This window comes from Carassius gibelio, chromosome A20 (genome assembly GCF_023724105.1).
Source record: "Carassius gibelio isolate Cgi1373 ecotype wild population from Czech Republic chromosome A20, carGib1.2-hapl.c, whole genome shotgun sequence".
Taxonomy (NCBI): Eukaryota; Metazoa; Chordata; class Actinopteri; order Cypriniformes; family Cyprinidae; genus Carassius; species Carassius gibelio.
The window spans coordinates 4,185,054-4,209,293 of record NC_068390.1 but is presented as its reverse complement, the minus strand read 5'-3'; the positions used below and the strand labels follow the sequence as shown (position 1 = coordinate 4,209,293).

Here is a 24,240-nt window from a genome sequence, read left to right as displayed (position 1 = left end):
TTTCTATGGAAAGCGTCAATAAAAAACTTTTAAATTAAAATTTGACAACATCAAATACACATTGTGCAGGTAACCATAAAGTTTACTCCCAGTTCACTGGCCAGTTTCATGTATTTCGGGAGAAATTTATGAATTTAGGTGATGTAAATTCCATAGATACACACACCCACCTAGGAATAATTCATGTTCTGGGAATATTTTCAGCGGCAAGTTTTATTTTAGTTCCCAGAATGTTTTGCTAAAAGGTAGGATAACATTCTCTAAAAACATTCTAAAAATGTGTATTAAAAACATTGTTAGACCATTATCTTCTAACATTCTAATAAAGATTCAAGACTTACATTGCTCAGAAGTCAATTTTGGGTTGACAGTGAAAACCCAACCTTTGTTTGATGTCAAGCTCCAGCGTAAATAAATCCAAAAACAGCATTACAAACTTAATTTACTATAAACAAGATTTACTTTATTTCTTTCATACATTTAAAAAAGTTCTTACTTTAACATAGGTTTAGATCTTATAGTAGCTAGAGAAAATCAATGACAAGTCAACTCAAATTTCCCAACTAAAACTAACACTGATCACCATTATGGTGACATGAAACCAAACTATCACTTTAAACATACATCCACATCTAAACCTCTGTTAATCTCAATAAAATTGTTTTAAATATATGACAGAAATCAAGTCAACCTGGTTTATAAAAAGTGAAGATGGAAATACTGTTTTTGGAGTTATTTAATGGAGTTGGCAAATGTTGGGTTTTTACTTTCAACCAAAATTTGACATTTGAGCAACATTTGAGCCCACATCCAATGTACAATGAAAAGTTTCCCACTTAAATATTAATTAGAATGTTAGTGGATAATGTTCTAATGTTATTAATAAACATTTTTTATAGAATGTTTTTATAAAATGTTATCCTATCTTTTGAGAGAACGTTCTCGGAACAAAAAAAAAAACTACCTGATAAAAACATTGCTAAAACAATGCATGGTAATGTTCTTAGAACATTTTTAGAACAAAAACATTCTAGCTGGGCGACAGCGTCTAGCACACATTTGAGATCAACTGAGATGGTCATTAAGGTTGTTTAAACAACAAAAATGTATTTCCACATTTGACAGAATAGGCTGTATCCTATAGTTTAGGATGTAGGCGTTTCAAAATGTTTGTGCATATTTTTAAAAACGAGTAACCCAAAGGTTGCTTTTTCAAGTGTTTTTGGTACCGGCAGGGATTGTTGGTAGGGGGAGTGAATGAACAGTGCTCTCTTCCACCTTTAAAACCAAAACTGAATTATCACCCTTGACCAAGACACTGAACTCCCAACTGCTCCAAATGCTCTTGGTGTATTCAGGGTTATTTGGTAATTCATTTCTGAGATTTAAAATGTAACTACAAACAGCAACATTATCTGAAAAGGTTTTGTTTAATCTGAGAAACAGATAAATTACACACAGAAGTTCTCAACACAGAAAATATCAGTGTGTGTATCTGTGTGTGTGTTTTAAACAATACATTATTTGAAGTAAAATAACTAGCAGTGCTGGTACAACACACATACTGTGCTCAAACAGATAATAGATCCTGTCTGAATGTTAACAAAAACACTGCAAACACATTTTTACAAATTTGACTAACCTGTGTCAGTTACCGAATTATTTGCTGTACCCATACTTTTATTTACCATTACAGCTTTTGTATTTCTAATTCATGGTGAAATACCATTCTGCAACACAAAAAGCAGCATTACTGAGCAGGAACTGTCTTCTGTATTGCAGGTGCATTGTGAACGCCTAAAGCCACTGGATAGACATTTGACACTAGTACAGTTTTAAAATCTAGTCTCTGAGGTGCCTCTCTTCAGACTGCTGCTCATAAACTCATCATGCTCAAAACTCAAGTTATTGTGAGACCTGGAGATCATAAGAAGCTTCTCTTTTTTAGTGTAGTCCTTCTTCACAGCCACTGGGGGCACTATTAGCCTGTCCATAGGGTCCTCTTTGTCCTCCAGTTTAGTGTATCCTTTACTATTACTGCGGTCCAATCTGGGCCAGCTAGGGTGTTTCCTCTGTTCAGGCTGGACAGTCAGCATTGTGGGCCCTCTCTCTAAATCCAGAGATTTGGAATGGGCTGATAACATGTGGAGGGAGTTATTGGAGCCAAAGTCTTTCCGTGCAGCTCCAGGTGACAGGAATCTACTACTGGTGGATCTAGGAGAGAGTGAAGATTGGGATGATGTGGAGCTCGGGGACTCAGTGGCTGAGTTGCTCCGGAGCAGGTGGGCACCCGGAGGCTTGAAAGCTTTGGGAACAGGGACTGTTAACGATTCCATTGACGGAGTTCTGGAGTGCACCCTGTTCTGCTCTAAATCTTCCGTGATGCTATCAATGTCTGGCTCATCAATAACGCAGTTGTTGAGTTTGATGACAGGCAGCGTGAAGGCGCTGATGGAAGAGGAAACAATGGAGCGTGTTTGCCATTTCTTGAGCGCACCACGCTTGTCCTCCCACCGACGATTACCCTCATCTTGGAACCCAAAGATACATTCAGAACGTTCCTTGTAGGTAGGCGACAACAGGCCTAATCCACCTCTGGCCTCACTCATTAGACCCTCCTCATCCTCAGCCGAGCTGGTCCTGTGGGAGAATCGGACATCCCCCTCTAGACCAGAGAAGGACATTAGTGTGTTTGCTGTGGGCCGTGAGGCAAAGTGACTGTCCAGACCAAAGGAACAGATCTTTGTGTCCACATAGGGACCCATGTAAGCACCATTCATAAATTTCTGCTCCTTAATCCGCAAGCTGTGAACGTCTATGACTGTCGAATACATGTCCCTCATGTGGATGATCTTTGTCTCACGATCCCTGTTCTCATGCAAAATGGCATTAGCACAGATGAAGATAAAAATCCCAATTCCCATTGTAAAAGGACCCAACATTTTCATCTTTTCTGAATGCAGGTGCTGTTCCAAGAATTGTGCAATAGAACCCACCTTCTCCTCGCCAACCTGCGTATTGTTTACGGACAACTTGCTTTCTGGTGCCTTCTGGTGGTCCTTATGAGGCCAGTATCCTAGAACAGCCATTGCGATTCCTGCCATGAGAATCAGCAGTCCCAAAACCAGGAAGAATCCTGACGCCGAATACAGTCTGATCTTCCCTCTGACCACCACCACATCAGCTCTAGATTTACGCTTAGTGCATTTCTTCTCAGGTGCAGAGGTGGAGCTCTGGGTTGGCAGATGATACTGAGAGCGGGCGGAGTCTTGTCTTTTCAATGCTGCGAGCCCTGTGATCACCCCACCTGTTGCAATCATTGCTATGGCAATACAAGCCTGCAAATAAATGAAAAAACAAGTGTTAAAGTAAGCCGGAGACCTCGGTCTTGATTCAACGGTCTCATCTTTGATCTCAAAGTCTAACTCTAGGTTTTAGAGAAATTTGTTCACTGGATTCTAGTCTAAACACTGTTGTTGATATTTTTTTAATGTTTTTAGATCCCAGTATTATGTTGTTATCCTTTTCTCGCTTTGTATGAAGAGCAAGCAAAACAAAGCCATGATAGTTGCATAATTAGTACATGAGAGAAAATGAAAAATTATTTAAGAGACAACTCATAACACGATGGAGATTTGTTAAAGAATATCTCCCCATATCTTGATCTCTCTAACACTGTTAATGCTAGTTTAAAATTATCTGAAAGTTTAACTCCATGAATAAAACAATGAAGCATTAGTCAAAAGTGATTGCATATGTACAAGGAAAAGTCTGGCAATGTGATATTGGAAGCCAAGGGCAGTCGAGTATGTGGACACAATAAAATCAATGCACATTTACATTACATTTATGCATTCATTTAGCTGACGCTTCTATCCAAAGTGACTTACAATTGCTATATATATCAGAGGTCGCACTGCTCTGGAGCAACTAGGGGTTAAGTGTCTTGCTCAGGGACACATTATTAGCCGTGTTTCCACTATCGAGCTAGGACCGGGCGTGCTAGTGCGTGCCAGGGCCAGTCGCGTTTCCACTGTCACTTCCGGGGCTTGATCGTGCCTCGCCGGGGCTTCCTCGGGGCCAACGGCCAGGTTTTTTCGGCCCGACGAAATCCTTGGGCCAAAGCGGGCCAGCTGGGGCTAGAGGAGGGGTTACGAACAAAGGCGGAGTTTCTCGGTGTCTGGAGAGCGTCAGCGCGGATCATTTCAGAAAGAAAACAACTTTAACACCAGCATTAAAGACTTTTTAAAATCAGTTGAGCTCAAAACTCACTCTTAGTCAGCAGCGAGTGTTTGAAATAACTTGATCCGATGTGGATTACAATCACTAAACAAGGCAGAAATATTTATAAGCGATGTAAAAGACTATGCACGATAAACATTAACATTACTGTAGAAAAGTCTTTTCCTTTAGTTTCAGTTACATCTTTTACCACTAGAGGGTGCATATGTTCCATTTTACTGATACCTATACACTGATACCTTCCCTTTAAGACACTGAGCATATACACTACAAGTGCTGGGTCACGGTGAGCAACCGAACTTTAAAGTTGTGTGCGTTCATGCAGAAAAGTAAGTTTATGTTGCATTCTCTAGCGGAAACATGAATGTTAATAATGTTGCTGTTATTGTGTTGATGATACACTAATCTTGTAAGCGTATATTTGCACAATATTCGGTTATTTGTTGATCTGTGTTGGGAAGCTAACATGCTAGTATCACAGACACATGCTGCAATGTGTTGTTGTTATTTTTACATATAAATCTTGATCTGTTAGCTATTTTGAGATCGTTTTGATATGCTGTGCTATCATGGTTGTGAATTTGTCAGTAAATTTAAGACCATTGATGATTGTTTATCTGCATCTGTTCAGAATGGAAGTGTTTAGCATTTTAAGTAAGTTAATGGAAAGACTGTAATATTCTTTATAACTAATTTCCACAATTTCTTTATTTCAGACCACACATAAATGCAGATACAGACTCCAATGCCATTTGCCTGTATTGTATACCTTAATACTCACCAATGTGGATTGTAAAACCCAACTCATTAAAGCTTTCTTGGATGTTACTCTCTGAGCCCTTTACTCTCTAACCGGAGTCACCAGTTTTCCAAGGTCTATCAGAACAATCCAGAGGTTCCACCTCTACAAATGGTCCTTCGAGCCGGATGGTAGTAACCTTGAAGACAACATGCAGTCAGAGAATGAGATAAGCAGCCCAGTTGTGCGGCCTCGTACTAAGCGGGAGAGACATCCACCAGCCTACTTAAGTGATTATGATGTTGGGTATGAACCAAGCCACATTCCAGATTCCAGTGCAGATGCAAGTAGTATGACGCCAGTGGCTACCATTCCCACTGCACGATCAGACGAAGAGCCTGTGCCTTGCAGAACACCTTCAGCACCTTCATCTGCGAGTTCACGTCACAGCCAATCCAGAACAAAGTCCAGCAGAAGTGTCAGATCCAGCCGGACCACAGCTTCACAACTGACAGAGATACAGGCAGCTATTGTAGAGGAGAAACTGAAGAGTATGGAGCTTGCGGAGATGCAGAGACAGATGGTGGAGGAGAGCAAAGCTGAAGAGCAGTGCGAGTTTCTGGATCAACAAGCATGCCTAGCACTATTTGAGAAAGAAGATTTACTCAGAGAGCAGCAAAGGAGAAGTCGCCACTTAGATGATGAGGCTCGTGCAGCACATAAGACCAAAGAACTGATCACCAAACAGCTCGAAAGGCAGCGCCGCATTAAGCAGAAGGAGATGGAGCTGGAGGAAGCACGTCTCATTGCATCACTTCTTCAAGAATCAGAGACTGAAAATGCAGCAACGGTTCCACAAACCAGACGTGAACTTGACTCAGGGCAGGTACAGACTGATAAACTTTGTTCACAGAAGGTAGAGGTTGCTCACCACACACCACATCAGTTATCTGATAATACACAGCACTCTACACCTCACATACATCAGAGTGATCCTGTAACTACTAAGTACACAACTTCACATTCTGTTCCTGAGCACATCACTTCTCTCTGTACATCCAAATCATTACATGCAGAACCCTTAACAGTTGTTCCTTCTCCTATCTATCCTGTATCATTGCCAAACGTGTTACCCCAAGTGGTAAAATTGCAGACTGCAGATGTTTACCCTCCTACAACGGTGCAGCCATCCTTGTCTTTTGAGAGACAAACTTATAGTCTAGGTCAGTCAGGTGCCAACCTTACATTTTCAGCTAAACCAAATATGTCTCAAGATTCAGCACGGACCAGTTATGCCCAACAACCTACCTTTTTAGTTCCAGCAGACACTCAACCTCATCCTCCAACAGGTCAGTTTCAACAGCCTGTTAGGCAACTACAGTTTAGCCCACAGCCATTATTAGCGCCCACTGTCCCGTGTGTACAGCCACATTCACAGCCACAAACCCCGGTAAATATGATGGACATGTTGATTGCCAGCTCATATGGTATACCCAAACCAGCTCTGCCTAAATTTGATCGTGGAAAGGAGTCTGACTTTGCCCTACTCAAAATGGCACTAGATAGTCTCCTGGGTGGCCATGCTCATCTTACAGAGCAGTTCAAATATCAAGTGCTGCTAGACAGACTAAAGCTACCAAGTGCCTACAAATTAGCACAAGCCTACATGCATGACCCCACCCCTTACACTAGGGCATTGCAAGCCCTCCAAGACAAATATGGGCAACCCCGTCAGCTTGTACAGAGTGAACTTGGAGCTATATTGAACTCTTCACCAGTCAGAGTAGGAGATGCTGAAGCATTTGATGACTTTGCGCTCTCAGTACATGGTCTTGTGGGCATGCTTCGTTCTTTGGAAGGTGAGAATGGTTATGAACTGAAATGTGGCTCACACGTAGACAGACTTTTAGCCAAACTGCCTGCCAGTTACCGTGATGGGTTTGTTGAACATTGTCTAAGTCGTGGTATACTTATAACTGGAACAGACAAAACATACACTCTTCTGGACCTATCAGCATGGCTCCAGCTAAAATCACAGGCAAAGCGCATCTCCAGCCGAGCTGTTGACATGTTTCAAGAGCAGATGAATCCTCACAGGAAAGGGAAGAGAAGTCAGAGTCAGTCATAATCTGTATACTACAACACCAGTAGTAGTCCAGATAAAACACCCCTTACCTCTCCGTCTCACTGTACCTTCCCACCAAAGCCGAGAGACAAGTTTAAACCTTATTGTCCGTACTGTGACACACGAGAGCACTATCTCAGTTTGTGTTCAAAATTCAAGTCACTGACAACTACCCAGATCGCAGAGTGGCTTAAAGGCAAAAGCTGTTACCGCTGTGGACGTAATCACAAACCTGAGGCTTGTACCCTCAAGAAACCCTGTAAAATATGTCAAAAGCAGCATCTTACAGTGCTACATGATGTGAACATAGAAGAACCCAACAAGATCCTTATGGTTAGTGCCTCTCCAAACACCATTTATCTTGACCGTCCTAACCGTCCTCAACAGGTCATGTTAAAGGTGGTCAAAGTACTTTTGCACAATGCCGAACACTCACTTGAGGCATATGCTTTGCTGGACGATGGTTCTGAGCGGACTATCCTCCTTTCTACTGCTGTACATTATCTCCAGCTACAGAAAGAACCAGAAACACTTTCTCTAAAAACCGTACGGCATGAGGTTGTTCACCTGAAAGGGGCATCTGTGTCTTTCGAAATTTCCCCAGCTGACAACCCGAAACATAGATACAAGATTAATCATGCATTCACTGCTGATGACCTGGGTCTTTCCGAGCATAGTTACCCAGTGAGAGTACTGGTGAAGAAGTACAGGCACCTACAGGGACTGCCAATCCCAGCAATTGACAAAGTGCGGCCTGTGCTACTCATTGGCTCTGACTTTCCACATTTGCTTATCCCTACTCAGCCTGTTCGAGTTGGCCCTTCGGGGGGACCGGTGGCAATATGCACTTCCCTTGGTTGGACACTCCAAGGTCCTGCCAGTGTGATTCATCTTCCTTCGGATGAGCAGCAGTGTTTTTTTACTGCAGTTGGACCCACCAACTTTGATCTTCAAGCGCATGTGGAGAAACTGTGGCAAATTGACACTTTGCCTTATATCAGTGAGAAAGCAGCTACCCGATCCAAGTTTGATCAGCAAGCACTTGAATTGCTTGAGAAGCGCACTGTTAGGTTGAATATAAATGGCATAATGAGATATGCTACACCACTCCTTAGACGCAAGGACAGTCCTTGTCTGAAAGCACCTAAATCCGCTTGCCTTTCACTGCTTCGAAGTACAGAGCGAAAAATCGTAAATGACACAGAACAAGCCATGACCTATTGTCAAGAGATTCAGAAGCTGGAAACTGCAGGCTATGTAAAGAGATTGACACCTGAGATTGTAGATTCCTCTGCTGAGACATGGTACCTCCCTCATCACTTAGTCCACCACAATAACAAAGCAAGGCTTGTTTTCAATTGCTCATATCGGTAAAATGGACAAGCGCTGAATGATCAACTTATTCCTGGTCCCATCCTGGGTCCTTCCCTTCTTGGTGTTTTACTCCGGTTCCGTGAGCACATAGTGGCCATCAGTGGAGACATCAAAGCAATGTTCCACCAGATCAGACTTTTGCCAGAGGATCGCTCACTATTACGTTTCCTCTGGAGGGACATGAAGAGGGATGAAGAGCCAAGTGTCTTTGAATGGCAGGTTCTCCCATTTGGGACTACCTGCAGTCCTTGTTGTGCCACATATGCACTACAAAGACATGTGAAAGACAATAGTGAAGGCTATGAAGATGTGCAAAGGTCTGTAGAACAGGCATTCTATGTTGATAACTGTTTGCAGAGTCTTGATTCCCCAGAGAAGGCCCGTAACCTTATCGACAGGATGCGTGAGCATTTGTCTTCTGGTGGGTTTGAAATCCGCCAGTGGGCCAGTAATGTACCTGCTGTAGTACAGCACCTTCCAGTTGAAGCCAGAGCAGCCAGTACGGAATTGTGGCTTTCAGAGCATAGTTTAGACCCACAAGAGCCAGCTTTAGGTCTTCGTTGGAATTGTCTCACTGACCACCTTGGATATCAACATCGTCCTGTTGACTACTCTGAACCCACATTACGAAATGTGTATAAAGTACTGGCCACACAGTATGACCCACTTGGGTATCTTATACCCTTTACAACCAAAGCAAAAATACTGGTTCAAGATCTCTGGAAGCTCAAGATTGGTTGGGATGACCTCATCCACCCAGAAAGTCTATTAGTACAGTGGCAAGCCTGGGAAGCCGAACTGGCCAACTTGCACACTGTTGAGATACCAAGAGCATACATACCACCATGCGCTGATACAGTGGGCACACAGAAGACCATCCATATTTTCTGTGATGCCTCTGAACGGGCATACGGATCGGTCGCTTACCTTCACACTCAAGATAAGCAAAATCAGATCCATGTAGCATTTGTGATGGCAAGGTCCAGAGTGGCTCCCTGCAAACAGATATCAATGCCCCGTTTGGAGCTTTGTGCAGCTCTCACAGGAGCGCAGCTGGCAAAGTTGCTCAGTAAAGAGCTGTCGATTCCTGCAAGCGATATTATCCTATGGACTGATTCAACGACAGTCTTAAGCTGGCTGAGATCAGAATCCTGTCGCTACAAAGTCTTCGTAGGGACACGCATCGCTGAAATCCAGGACATGACTTTGGAGTCAAATTGGCGATATGTCAACACCACCGATAACCCAGCGGATGACCTGACTAGGGGGAAGACTTTGTTAGAGTTAAGCAAATCTCAGCGCTGGAGTCAAGGTCCACAGTTCCTCCATCAACATCCTAGCTCTTGGCCATCACTGCCTGAATTCGCAGCTCCTGACGACCATGATGAGCTGAAAAAACTATTATTCTGTGGAAATGCATGTCTCGTCAAGTCTCAGTCTGACATCTCCAATATTAAGAGTTGGAAGGAATTGTTGAAGGCTACTCACCAGTCCCTTCACGGGGCGGCTGCTATCATGACTGCAGCAGATACCATAGCAGCTGAACTACACCTACTAAGACAAGCTCAGAGGGACAGCTTCCCAGAAGAGGTTGCTGCGCTGACTAAAGGTAAATCCATATCGGCCCAGAGTCGTCTTGCTTCACTTTCCGCTGAGTATGATCAGACACTTGGCTTAATTAGAGTCGGGGGACGACTCCGCCGAGCTGAGGGCCTAGATCCAGACACAATACATCCCATAATATTAGAGCCTAAACATCAGATTACAATGCTCTTAATCAAAGAATATGACAACCAGCTTCTGCATCCAGGTCCAGAACGAGTCTTAGGTGAGATCAGACGCAAGTACTGGATCCTGCGTGGCAGAGAATCCATCAAGAAACACCAGTACAATTGTGAGACTTGTCAAAAATGGAGAGCAAGTCCTGTAATTCCAAAAATGGCAGACTTGCCCCCTGCACGGCTAAGACTGTACAAACCACCGTTCTGGTCTACTGGTATAGACTGTTTTGGCCCTTTCACTATTAAGATAGGCAGACGCACAGAGAAGCGCTGGGGTATCATATTCAAATGTATGACAACAAGTTGCATACATCTTGATCTTTTGGAGAACATGGACACGGATGCCTTCCTGATGGCATTAAGAAGATTTGTATCACGTCGTGGTAAGCCATATGAGATACTGGCTGATAGAGGCACAAATTTCAGAGGAGGAGCCACTGAACTCCAGGAAGCCTTCACATCGTTACAAGGTCCACTTAAGGAGCATCTAGCCAGCCAGGAAATTGCTTTCCAGTTTAATCCCCCACAGGCTCCACACTTTGGAGGAACCTGGGAGCGAGAGATACGGTCAGTGAAAAGTGCTCTTCAGGTAGTCTTGGGCAATCAAACAGTGACTGAAGCACTCTTGCGTACAGTGCTGGTAGAGGTTGAGGGAATTCTCAACTCTAAGCCACTCGGCTACGTTTCATCAGATGTTGCCGACCCAGACCCTGTTACACCGAATCTGTTACTGATGGGTCGTCGAGATGCCTCACTCCCACAAGCAATCTACTCCTCTAGTGATTTGTTAGGGAAAAGACGATGGCGACACAGCCAAATTCTAGCTGATCACTTCTGGGTAAACTTTATCCGGCATTACTTACCAAGCCTTCAGCCCCGCCAGAAATGGCAAAAGGACACTGCCAATCTGAGTACTGGACAGATCGTTATGATAGTTGATCCACAGCTGCCCAGAGCTTTGTGGCCTATTGGCAGAGTGGCTAAAACATTTGCAGGAGTAGATAATCGCATACGTACTGCAGAAGTGCAAGTGAAAGGGCGCACTTATCTACGGCCTGTTGCCCGGTTAGTTAAGTTGCCATCGTGGGAGGATGAGGAAGGAAACAGTAACTAACACGGAGACTTTCCTAACTAACCAACAAATTAAATACTAAATTTGGGGGCGGCAATGTAGAAAAGTCTTTTCCTTTAGTTTCAGTTACATCTTTTACCACTAGAGGGTGCATATGTTCCATTTTACTGATACCTATACACTGATACCTTCCCTTTAAGACACTGAGCATATACACTACAAGTGCTGGGTCACGGTGAGCAACCGAACTTTAAAGTTGTGTGCGTTCATGCAGAAAAGTAAGTTTATGTTGCATTCTCTAGCGGAAACATGAATGTTAATAATGTTGCTGTTATTGTGTTGATGATACACTAATCTTGTAAGCGTATATTTGCACAATATTCGGTTATTTGTTGATCTGTGTTGGGAAGCTAACATGCTAGTATCACAGACACATGCTGCAATGTGTTGTTGTTATTTTTACATATAAATCTTGATCTGTTAGCTATTTTGAGATCGTTTTGATATGCTGTGCTATCATGGTTGTGAATTTGTCAGTAAATTTAAGACCATTGATGATTGTTTATCTGCATCTGTTCAGAATGGAAGTGTTTAGCATTTTAAGTAAGTTAATGGAAAGACTGTAATATTCTTTATAACTAATTTCCACAATTTCTTTATTTCAGACCACACATAAATGCAGATACAGACTCCAATGCCATTTGCCTGTATTGTATACCTTAATACTCACCAATGTGGATTGTAAAACCCAACTCATTAAAGCTTTCTTGGATGTTACTCTCTGAGCCCTTTACTCTCTAACCGGAGTCACCAGTTTTCCAAGGTCTATCAGAACAATCCAGAGGTTCCACCTCTACAATTACCATGGTAAATATGACCGCTTGGAGAAATCAGACGTCAGCATCTTATTCTCTATCACAATTGTGTATTTATTAAGTAACATTTTATCTGTCGTCTTGTTTCGTGAGTTTAGCTCCACGTTATATCATCAAAATATAATAATGATTTTTGTTTGGGAGCTTTTATAAAAATAGAGAGTCTGCGCTGTGGATCATTTCAGAAAGATAGCTGCTATAACGCCAGCATTAAACGCTTTATTTAAATAAGTTGAGCTCAAAACTCACTTTCAGTCAGCAGCGAGTGTTTGAAATAACTTGATCCAATGTGGATTATAATCACCATACAGGGCAGAAATATTTATAAACGATGTAAAAGACTATGCACGCTGGGCATTAACATTAAACATGGAAAATATGACCGCTTGAAGAAATCAGACGTCAGCTTCTTATTCTCTATCACAATCGTGTATTTACTAATTTATATTATCTATCACAAGCCTCGTCTCGAGAGTTTAGTTCATGTTGCCTATTATAAAAATATAATAATGTTTTTGTTCGGGATCCTTTATAAAAATAAAGATATCATTCATTCTTAATGTGACGTATAGGCCACTGTGACTATAAATAAACAGAAACAGACTCTACTGAATAAGCAGGCTATTTTCATAAGCGTTAAAAATAAATAAATAAAATATAAAGTGTATTTATGTGTGATTAATTTTGAGTCTTGATAAATTAAATCATTATGATCAATGTATCACTTATTCTATAGTTAAAACATCCATGCTTTTGAATTTGAATAACAAAGCATGCAAACAAACGGCCGCTTTTATCATGTTCGTTTTGTGATCGCGCATGTTCCAGTGACTTATTTCTTAGTTTTCTGATAACTTCTCTTTGTTAGTGAAATTATGAGGTTGCATGACGTTGTTCTGAGAGGCGTGTAAAGGGCGTGTTTTAGTGACGTGAAGCGGCGCTTCAAGCTCCACTGTGGAAACCCTGCGCTACTCTGGCCTCGGTGCTACTGGCCCGAGGCTATGAGCCCCGCCCGGCCCGCTTTAAGCCCTGGCTCGCACTGGCCCGACAGTGGAAATGCGGCTAATGGTGTCTCACAGTGGATTCAAACCCAGGTCTCTCACACCAAAGGCATGTGTCTTATCCACTGCACCAATACCACCACCCACAAATCAATTATGTCATCAAATCTAAAATATATTTAGTATCTGAAAATGTATTTAGTGTCATTACCTGGCTGAATGACACCATACCGGACAGCGCGCTCCATCTGCCGGGCTTTCAGCTGTTTAGAGCGGATCGTGACACAGAATCAACGGGGAAATCGCGTGGTGGCGGGACATGCTTTTACATCAATGAACGGTGGTGTACAGATGTAACTGTGTTAAAGAAGACGTGCTGCTCAAATCTCGAAACACTCTTCATTAACTGCAAGCCGTTCTATTCGCCGCGGGAGTTTCACTCGTTCATTCTGGTCAGTGTTTCCATCCATCCTCAAGCGCATGTGAGCTCAGCTTTACAGAAACTCGCTGATCAGATCACAGAGACAGAACAACAACACCCGGACTCTGTTTTAATCATTCTCGGGGACTTTAATAAAGCCAATCTCTCCCGTGAACTGCCAAAATACAGACAGCATGTTACTTGTCCCACAAGAGACAGTAATATATTGGATCACTGCTACACCACAATAAAGGATGCATATCACTCTGTTCCACGAGCAGCTTTGGGACGTTCTGATCACCTTCTGGTTCATCTTATACCGTCCTACAGGCAGAAACTAAAATCAGCTAAACCTGTATCTAGGACTGTAAAAAGATGGACTAATGAAGCAGAGCAGGATTTACAATCTTGTTTTGACCTCACTGATTGGAGTGTTTTTGAAGCTGCTGCCACCGATCTGGATGAACTCACAGAGACCGTAACATCATATATCAGTTTCTGTGAGGATATGTGTATTCCTACAAAGACTCAACTAATTTACAATAATGACAAACCGTGGTTCACTGCAAAACTCAGACAGCTCCGTCAGGCCAAAGAAGATGCTTACGTGAAGGGGGACAATGTCTTGTATAAACAGGCTAAATACACATTGGAAAAGGAGATCAAATTGGCAAAGAGGAATTATTCTGAAAAAATAAGGACTCAGTTCACTTCCAACGACTCCGCATCAGTGTGGAAAAGTCTAAAGAAGATCACCAATTACAAGACACCACCCCCCAGCACCGTAGAGAATCAACGACTGGCAGACGATCTGAACGAGTTTTACTGCAGGTTTGAAAGAACACCCATCACCTGCCCTGAACGCCTCCCCACAAAACCATTCACACCCTTCACAACTCCTGCAACCAGCCCTGAATGCCTCTCCAAACAAACGTTCACACCATTAACAGCTCCTGCAACCCATCCTGAACACCTCTCCAATCAAGCACTCTCACCATTCTCACCTCCTGCATCCCCCCTCTCCCCCACACCTGCAATTCAGATCAGCGAGGATGCGGTGCGCCAGGTCTTCCGGAAGCAGAAAAGGAAAAAAGCACCAGGCCCAGATTGTGTTACACCAGTCTGTCTGAAATCCTGTGCTGACCAGCTGCCCCCATCTTCACACAGATCTTCAACAGATCGCTGGAGCTGTGCGAAGTCCCTTCATGCCTCAAACGTTCCACCATCATCCCCATCCCTAAGAAACCCAAAATTACAGGACTAAATGACTACAGGCCTGTGGCTCTAACGTCTGTAGTCATGAAGTCATTTGAAAAACTGGTGCTGGCCCACCTGAAGGACATCACTGGGCCCTTGCTGGATCCTCTTCAGTTTGCCTACAGAGCAAACAGGTCTGTGGATGATGCAGTAAACATTGGACTGCATTATGTTCTGCAACACCTAGACAGACCGGGGACTTATGTGAGGATCCTGTTTGTGGACTTCAGCTCGGCCTTCAACACGATCATCCCAAACCTCCTCCTGCCCAAACTAAATCAGCTCTCCGTGCCCACCTCCGTCTGTCAGTGGATCAACAGCTTCCTGACAGACAGGCAGCAGCTAGTGAGGCTGGGAAAATACACATCCAGCACCCGTACAATCAGCACCGGAGCTCCCCAGGGCTGCGTTCTCTCCCCACTGCTCTTCTCCCTGTACACTAATGATTGCACATCTAAAGACCCCTCTGTCAAGCTCCTGAAGTTTGCAGACGACACCACACTCATCGGCCTCATTCAGGACGGTGACGAGTCTGCTTACAGACAGGAGGTAAAAGAGCTGGCTGTCTGGTGCAGTCTCAACAACCTGGAGCTTAACACCCTCAAAACAGTGGAGATGATCGTGGACTTCAGGAGAAACCCCCCTGCACTCTCCCCACTCACCATCATGAACAGCACTGTGACTGCAGTGGAGTCATTCAGGTTCCTGGGCACCACTATCTCTCAGGACCTGAAGTGGGACAATCACATTGACTCCATTGTGAAAAAGGCCCAGCAGAGGTTGTACTTTCTCCGCCAGCTGAGGAAGTTTAACCTGCCACAGGAGCTGCTGAAACAGTTCTACTCCACCATCATTGAATCCATCCTCTGCACTTCAGTAACTGTCTGGTTCAGCTCAGCTTCTAAATCTGACCTCAGAAGACTACAGAGAGTAGTCCGGACTGCTGAGCGAATCATCGGTTCAACTCTCCCATCTATTCAAGAACTGTACTTATCCAGAGTGAGAAAAAGGGCTGTCAAAATCACTCTGGACCCCTCACATCCAGCACACTCCCTCTTTGAACTGTGTCCATCTGGTCGACGCTACAGAGCACTGAGCACTAGAACGACCAGACACAGGACCAGTTTCTTCCCTCAGGCAATCCATCTTATGAACAGCTGATAATAACGGCGGACACACTACACTTTATATTTATATACACACACACTTTATTTATCTAACACACATACTTAGTATACACTTAAATTTTGCACACAATATATATGTACATACATAACTTCATTTTGTAATATACTTGCCTACAATTGTCATTTGTATATTGTTATTCACTATCTACTTATTTGTATTTTTTATTCTTTTATTATGTGTTTTATGTTCTGTCGCTGTCATTCTGTTGTACTGCGGAGCTTCTGTCACGAAAACAAATTCCTCGTATGTGTACATACCTGGCAATAAAGCTCATTCTGATTCTGATTCTGATTCTGAAAATGGCTAATCTCGAACAGCAACAGAGGGTATATAAAAAATTCAAAAAAGAAAGAAGAAAAGTTAAAGACAGCTTTATCCAAGCCTAGAATCACAGTCAAGATTAATATAAAGAAGTGGAAGGTATTTGGTAGAACACAGATCCTCCCTGGATTGGGATGTCACTTCAAACTGATGAAATAGCCAGAGGAAACTGGTCAGAGAGGAGCACTTCTCTGTATAGAAGGCAAATAAATGGAGCAAAATACCATCAAATTCTTGAGGAAAATCTGCTGCCAGAAAGTTGTCAATGGGAAGAATGTTACCTTCCAACATGACAATGACCCAGAGCACACAGCAGAACTACACACAGTGGTTAAATTAGAAAAAGGTCCTTGGATGGCCTCATCAGAGCCCAGACTTAAACCCCACTGAAAATATGTGACTGCAGTCCACAAACACTCACCATCAAATTTAACTGAACTTGAGCAGTCGTGCAAAGAAGAGTGAGCAAGTGTTGCAATGTGTAGATGTGCAAAGTTAGTAGAGACAAATACAAACAGATTAAAGGCTGTAATTTTAGCAAAAGGTGGTTCAACAAAATACTAAAACAAGAAGGTGTTTCTTTTTATAAACAGTGATACTGTTATTTTTATTTTGTTAATTTTTTTGACATGTTGGTGTTTTATTTTTTACTTGAATTGTATATGTTGCACAGAGGAAATACAGCTAAAACACAAACTGTGTCCGTCTTAATTTAGGGTTGCAAAGCAACAGAATTTCATTAGTTTGTCTGTCATTAGGAAAGAGCAAGTAAACGACAACAATAAGAAGTGTAATTTCACAAATACAGCCTAAATGATTGGGTCATAGAAGCAATTATTAGTAGTAAAGATTGGCATACTGTATGTTGATTAACAGTTTTCAGATAGAAGTTCCCCTTGAGGCTCAATGCTCTTCTCTCAGAAGGGTCACTAGATCCTACACATTCAATGTGCAATCCTACATATTTTTTTAAACACTTTAACAACATGTTTATATTGAAGACACAGCCTTATGGGTCATATCACGCAGCAAAGATTTGGTCGACTACTGATGGTCGCTCTTAAATGATTCATTCATTTTGATGAGTCTACAACATGACTCAGAACATTGAGTTGTCTCAGCAAGGGATTCATTCATTTCGTTTTGACCACGCATGTGCAAACTCTAATAGATTTTTACCGGAAAGAGAAATTATTAGTTCATCTCCAGAGTCTTCGGGTTCAAGTTGTTCATTCTTTTGTCACATGACACGAGAGCAGCAATAGATACAGAAATATGTTAATAATTCTAACCTTCCTTACAAAAAAGCGCATAGTTTATTATATATATTTTTTTTTTTTAAAGTTACGTATTGTTTCTGGTCTTCAATTTTAATGAAAATGTATTAATCATTTATTTTTTCTTATAATTTGGAGTTGGGTGCATTATAGATCATATAATGAGATCGATGTTTGCGTAATTAGATGCTGAGGATTTGCATATTCATATTTAACATTGTAATTATATTCAGCTGAAATCAACAGAATGGATAAAATGATATGAAAAAGGGTTTGTTCATTTTGCTGAACCAGTTTCAAAGATCAAAGTATAGTCAAATGCTCCAAACTTCCCATCAATATGGGTGACCTGAGTTTGAGTCCTGGCTTTAGGTCCTGTCCATGTTAGGGATTTTAAACAATAGCAAAAGATATCTTTAAAAATACATCTTTTTTTCTTTGTGAGCTCACTTTTGGCAGTTTGTTTAAGCATTTTTAAGCATATCAGGTTATACTGTTAAACAATTATATTTTCAAGCTGAAAGAGTAAATGGCTGTCCACCCACATTTACCATCCAACCTGACAGAACTGGAGAGGATCTGCAAGGAGGAATGGCAGAGGATCCCCAAATCCAGGTGTCAAAAACTTGTTGCATCTTTCCCAAAAAGACTCATCGCTGTATTAGATCAAAAGGGTGCTTCTACTGAATAGCAAAGGGTCTGATTACTTAAGACCATGTGATATTTCAGTTTTTCTTTTTTAATAAATCTGCAAAAAATGTCAACAATTCTGTGTTTTTCTATCAATATGGGGTGCTGTGAGTACATTAATGAGGGAAAATTATTTTGGCACATGGCTGCAATATAACAAAGAGTGGAAAAATTAAGGGGGTCTGAATACTATCTGTACCCACTGTATATATTGAGTATTATTAAAAAGTATTATATATAATTTGGATTAATTTCATTATCTTTCAAATTTCATCAGATGAAACAGCCAAACATGTATAAAAGGTAAGCTTTAGTCCAGTGATCATTTGTTACCGATCAATTAGTAAAAGCAATTGAGAACCAAAATGATGGCTAAATGTTATCACAGAGGAACTAATCAGATCCCGGAGGTTAAAGGTGAACCCACACACAGCAAGAGGTATTGGTGTTTTTCTCTTCTGACATTGACTCTCTGGGTAAATAAAAGTACCCAAATAAAAGTACTTTTACTTGATAAAAGTAAGATATGTTAATAAATGAATTAATAGATTTACAAATACATGAAATCATCCATTCATTATAAAATCCTTAAGAAGGAGACAATACAAAGACTGAAGAAAGATTTTATCCATAAAGCAAACACACTAATAAACATCTTTATCAGTTTCATGCCTAATCAAATTTTAATCTAATCACTAAACAGGTGATGCTTCAGAGGCTGTTGGCCTTGGTGTGGTGTTGTATTTATAATCCAGGACAATGACTGCTGATGTATGACACAAGGCGAGTGGTGCACATACACAGTTATTATTCTACTAAAGGAAACAAAGCCATGAAGCCACAGAATGTTAAAAGAGTTGGAGGCTTCAGTTCTTCAGAATAGAAGAGGTGGAGATTATATAAACAAACATGAGAACAAAAGCACACATTATGAGATCATAGCCAGCAGTTATCTATTGTCTGCTACAGTCTAGAAAACAGGCACTTTGCTCTAAACTAAAGAATGCTTTAACTCCCTATGAGCCGTTACGTATTGCCTGTGTGCTTATCAGCAGCTTCAAACATCTGATCTGTAACTCTGTGTTCCACCGACTGCAAAAGACATTCATTGCTTGTTATCTCTGTATGCATATTTTATTTCAGGCAAGGGGTTTCAAAGCTACATTTTCGCAGGGCATGTCACACCTAGCAACCATGTTTGCAGAAATGATACTCTGCTCTAAACACTAAACACATTCCTCTCATTCCCTGCCCCAGATTTACTGAATTAGCTATATCACATTTAGAAAATTAGGCTACCTCTAATATCCAGGTTTTACAAGACGGTGGGTAGAGTGGTTCTACAAAGAAAAAGAAACAAGGTTGTTGAAAAGGTGAAATTAAATTTTAATGCTTATTTTATTATTTTAATGCTTGTTTTGCCTTTACTATTATTCAAATGATTTTAAGGTCATCTTGAGGAGCCCTTGGAAGTCAGCTGAGAGACCCCTGGCTGAGAGCCACTGAACTAAACAGTAGCAGGACTATTATCATAGCTGAAAAATTACACACATTATTGCAGTAGCTCAGTATTCTATTCTTTTCAGGGTATTTTTATTCAAAAATATTGTGGTGTTATTTGTTTCTTCTCAAAAAGTTTTAATCAACAGTATGTTTTAATCAAATAGTTTAATTACATTCATGATGTGCATATTCGTCTCATCTTTGTAATAAAATCTGAAGTATAAGAAAACTAACTTTTGTTAACTTCCCTTTTTATCAGAAATGACACTGAGGAGATGGACAATGTATGTCAGAAATACATCTTGGCAAAACTGATACTATCATGCACTTGAATGTGCTTTTTTATATTTTAAAATCAATGAATACTTAAATGTTAATTTAACAGCTCTGCAATATGGCAATACTATGAGCAGCATGAAAAATATGTGGCACTTGCAATGTGAAACAGGCATAACTACTACTAGTAGTGGAAGAAAATGCCAATAAAAACAACAGAAGACAAATCTACTGGATCTGGAAGGGGGTCAGAAGTTACCCACATTTGTACAATTAGAGTTTAAATTAGTGTGAAGATGAAGAAACTCTACATGGTCCTCTGCCGAGTCTAGTGAAATATTACAAAGCAGTCATAGCTGTGCATGTGTCGAACACATCAGTACAAATTCATGGTCAAAATCAATTCTTTGAAACTTAAACCCTGCTTGTGGAGAACTGCTGTCTTGCTGAGTTTAGTGCCAACACAGCTGAACCAGTTTAATAATGGATGACCTATAGGGGTCCTGAAATTAAGAATCAAAACACTCTTGACATTTATACATATAAGTTATTATTCTACAATAAAAACATACAATGCAGGTTTTAAACCTAAAACTAACTGCAGTTTAAAGTATGAATTATACTTTTCTACTCCTCTGAAACACCCTGTTTTGAAATCGGGGCCATCGTGACAACAAAATCTCCCCTTGACATCCTCTGAACACGTGTCATCATCATCTGTAATCAAGGAGTGTTCTGAGCAACTCACATCTGTCCATCAATCACAATATCAATACTGCTGTTAGAGACCGAAATAACTTTTGCTAACTTTATAAACTAACCCTGAGAAACACTATATAAATATTATCTGTGATGGGTGTGATGTGTAATAACTCATGCACAGATGCAATGTGTTTTCACTGTGTTATTTATGATTACAGTATTTGTGAGAGTGCAGAAATCATAATGCATTAAGGAGATCATTGTGAGCATCATGTGTTCAGTAGACATGTTCAGCTACAGTGCAGATCTGTAAACTTTGATACATCAGGAGTTGCTCTAAATACAATGCTGTAATCCACAATTTTCAAGATTATCATCTTGGTGGCTGTTTTAGTAAAAATACAGTAAAAGTTTCTAATGGAGAGCTCCACATGTAATGCTAAATTCATATGCAAAGATAATGTTAATAATAGTCCAAGGCACTCCAATCTTATTAAAAAGTTTAAAAAGCCTTCATTGCATCATGGCTATAAGTCTGAAAAATGAACCATTCCCTGGGTTTGAGTCTAGAGTCAATGGACCTGCCAAACACTCAACGCTAAGGGGACAAGGCCATACAATTCCTGCTAGTTTTTAAGGCTGAGAAACAAATGAAAAATTAGCTATTGGGATAGATATCCAATATCAAAATGTTGGTTTAGAGAGAAGTCTAAGCCATGTGTTTTCTGCATTGGTCTGTGGGTAGAGAGCGTTTCACGTTTAATCTCAAACCGAACGTGTTCACGCATTGTGAAGATGCAGCCCAAAAGATGTGGCTCATAATTAACTGTTTTAGGTGGCTCATTTCACAGTAAACACTTTGCAGGTGATCCTTTAAAGTGCGACAACTTAGTTCATTTCAAAAAACATTTGTGGACAGAAAGCTAAAGCATTTAACAAGTTTTGTAGTTTTGCCAGTGAGCTGTTGGCCTTGTTCTAGTACTGTAACACTTGAGTGGTTTCTTAAGCTTTCTCAGGGCTGTATTTAGGCATGCAGATCTGGTCTTGGTCGAGACAGTGCTGAGAAACTTCAGGATGGCCCTGAGCTTTAACAGCAGTTCTCCCAGAGCCTCCACTGCCTGCTATAATCAGTAACACTGTCTAAATGATCACAAAACCCTGCAGAATCCTACAGGAAGCCTCAAACCTTGGATTAAGAAAGTAGACGGACAATTTTCATTTGATACTAAAAACTTAAATGAATAAAAAGAGAAAACAGTTACTTATCTAATCTAATCTTTCTGTGTTAAACCATGGAATATATATTTCTATGGATTTAGGACTTTATTAAACCATCCCCACAACATGTGTATGTGTGTGCACATGTATGATGTACAAGTACATATGTTTCTTATTCATTTTGTTTTGAAAAATAAATAAATAAATTGAGAGATTGTCTTAAGGCTGACTAGATTCTTGTATGAATATATATGACTACCCACGATCATCTGTTGTTCATAAGCTCAGATCATTATGTGTGTGTGTGTGTGTGTGTGTGTGTGTGGGAGGCAGAAGTAATAAAGTCCTCTGTGGCCCAGTCATATCGATCATATGTTCTCCAATATTGGTCTTGTTTTCATCTGTTCATCTGTCGGATGGAGAGATACTGACCTTTAAGAAACCTGCTGAACATTTCCTTTACAGCATCATACAGATGAAGAGAACCACTTCTAATGCAAGTAGATAATAATAACTGTGAGAAAATGGCAGAAGTGAAGTAATAAATGTGAAATCTGTGCGTACTGACGAAAACGTGTTTGTTGTGATCTAAAGACACTTCACTATATCCACGTACATTTTTACTGGTTTGCTGTTCAGTGAATGATAAAGCCTAACATAAAGTGTAATTGAGCGATAACACACACCTGTCTGCTGAGATCCTCCTCCTGATGTTATGTGTCCATTACGCACAAGAAGATGTCACGCGCAGCATCATATTTCCGCTTCACAGGGGAAGACACTTTCGCTAATACTTTGCTTTGAAAGCTGTTTTTCTGTAGTTTCGTGATCCAGTCGATGAGATGATCTTTGCTTGGTTGTCTGGAGAGAAAACTTCCATCTGAGCGCGCTCATGTCCTCCATCTCAGCCCAGCGCGCGCGCGCTCGAGACAAACTCCACGATTCTTAAGAAAGAAAATATGTGTGGATGAGAATATCTCTAAACGGAAGTTTGTCTGTTTTTCCCCCTTTCCTTTGTTTTCTTTCAGCTCCCCTTTCCAGTCTATGAATTCATAATAAACAGTACAAAGAAAGACCGTTATTTCCACGATTTCACTCAGATATTTGAATAATCCTAACAAACAGACGATTTCGCGTCGACAAAAAGTAAAAGTCGCTCATATTTAATTGTATAATTTAATAAATAACAAATACCGATGTTCTTTGAGAAGTATATCCTCATAGACGGAGTGCTCGAGACCCAGACGCGAAGCGTTTGTAACGGGCAGAGCGCGAGCGTTGTCTTTGTACTCCCACGTGACGCCATTCCAGATGACGCACATTGACAGCGAGTGAGTGACTGAGAGAGAGAGAGAGATTCTCTTTTTCTGTCTGTTTATACATGTGCACTATTTGTAAGCAACTCAGCTGCAATTTCTTTGGCAATACAGATGAATAGTTTTTGCCAATAAAGCACACTTAAATTGAGATTGAGAGAAAGTGAGAGAGTGTGAGTGAGGGAGAGAGAGAGAGACAGAGAGAGAGAGAGCGCTGCGAATTTTGATGATTTGCGTGGAACTGAAAAAAACCTTGCAAACAAGCTACGAGTTAGCAAAACAAAGCTGACATGATAATTTCTTGGATGTAAATATTTCTGTTGGCTATTTGCAGAGGGTACTTAACCACACCTACTGTCATTAAAATCTTTTATTTCAGAAGATAAACTCTTTTGCAAAAGCTGACAACCCTGTCACTTTCTATATTATATAGAAATAAGGATTAGCTGGCTGGAGTGAGATTTGGATGATATGGGCTGGAACAAGGACACACCAACAATTCATGTTTAATTTAATCTCAATACATCAACTCTAAGCTTAATGTTGCAGTCATACTAATGTTGTACATGCACTTTTTAGAAACATACCCTGTAAATTTCCCTACTAGGCCTACTAGCGACTAGGTGCAGAATATTATATATATATATTTTATTAATTATACACATTGTTTGGGAAAGTTAATTTTAAAATTAATGTATTACAATATCGCATTACTCCCAAAAAGTTAACTAATTGTGTTAGTTACTTTTGTGTTACTTCTCATCTAGGCTGGGGTTGCATGTTTACGCTTGTTTACGTCATTGAATTAGACTAATGCTTTTCTTATTTTATAGTCTGCCCAGGGATACCTAAGGCAGATTTT

General features: G+C 40.8%; 1 protein-coding gene across 1 annotated transcript; it reads right to left on the bottom strand.

Annotated features, from left to right (window-relative positions):
- Window positions 1-1,411: 1,411 nt before the first annotated feature.
- Window positions 1,412-23,345, bottom strand: LOC127938212 (transmembrane protein 200A). Its single transcript, XM_052534675.1, has 3 exons — window positions 23,257-23,345; window positions 22,749-23,006; window positions 1,412-3,338 (listed from the first exon to the last, which is right to left on the bottom strand). The coding sequence occupies exon 3, from the start codon at window positions 3,318-3,320 to the stop codon at window positions 1,836-1,838; it is 1,485 nt and encodes a 494-aa protein (XP_052390635.1). The 5' UTR covers window positions 3,321-3,338; window positions 22,749-23,006; window positions 23,257-23,345; the 3' UTR covers window positions 1,412-1,835.
- Window positions 23,346-24,240: the final 895 nt, after the last annotated feature.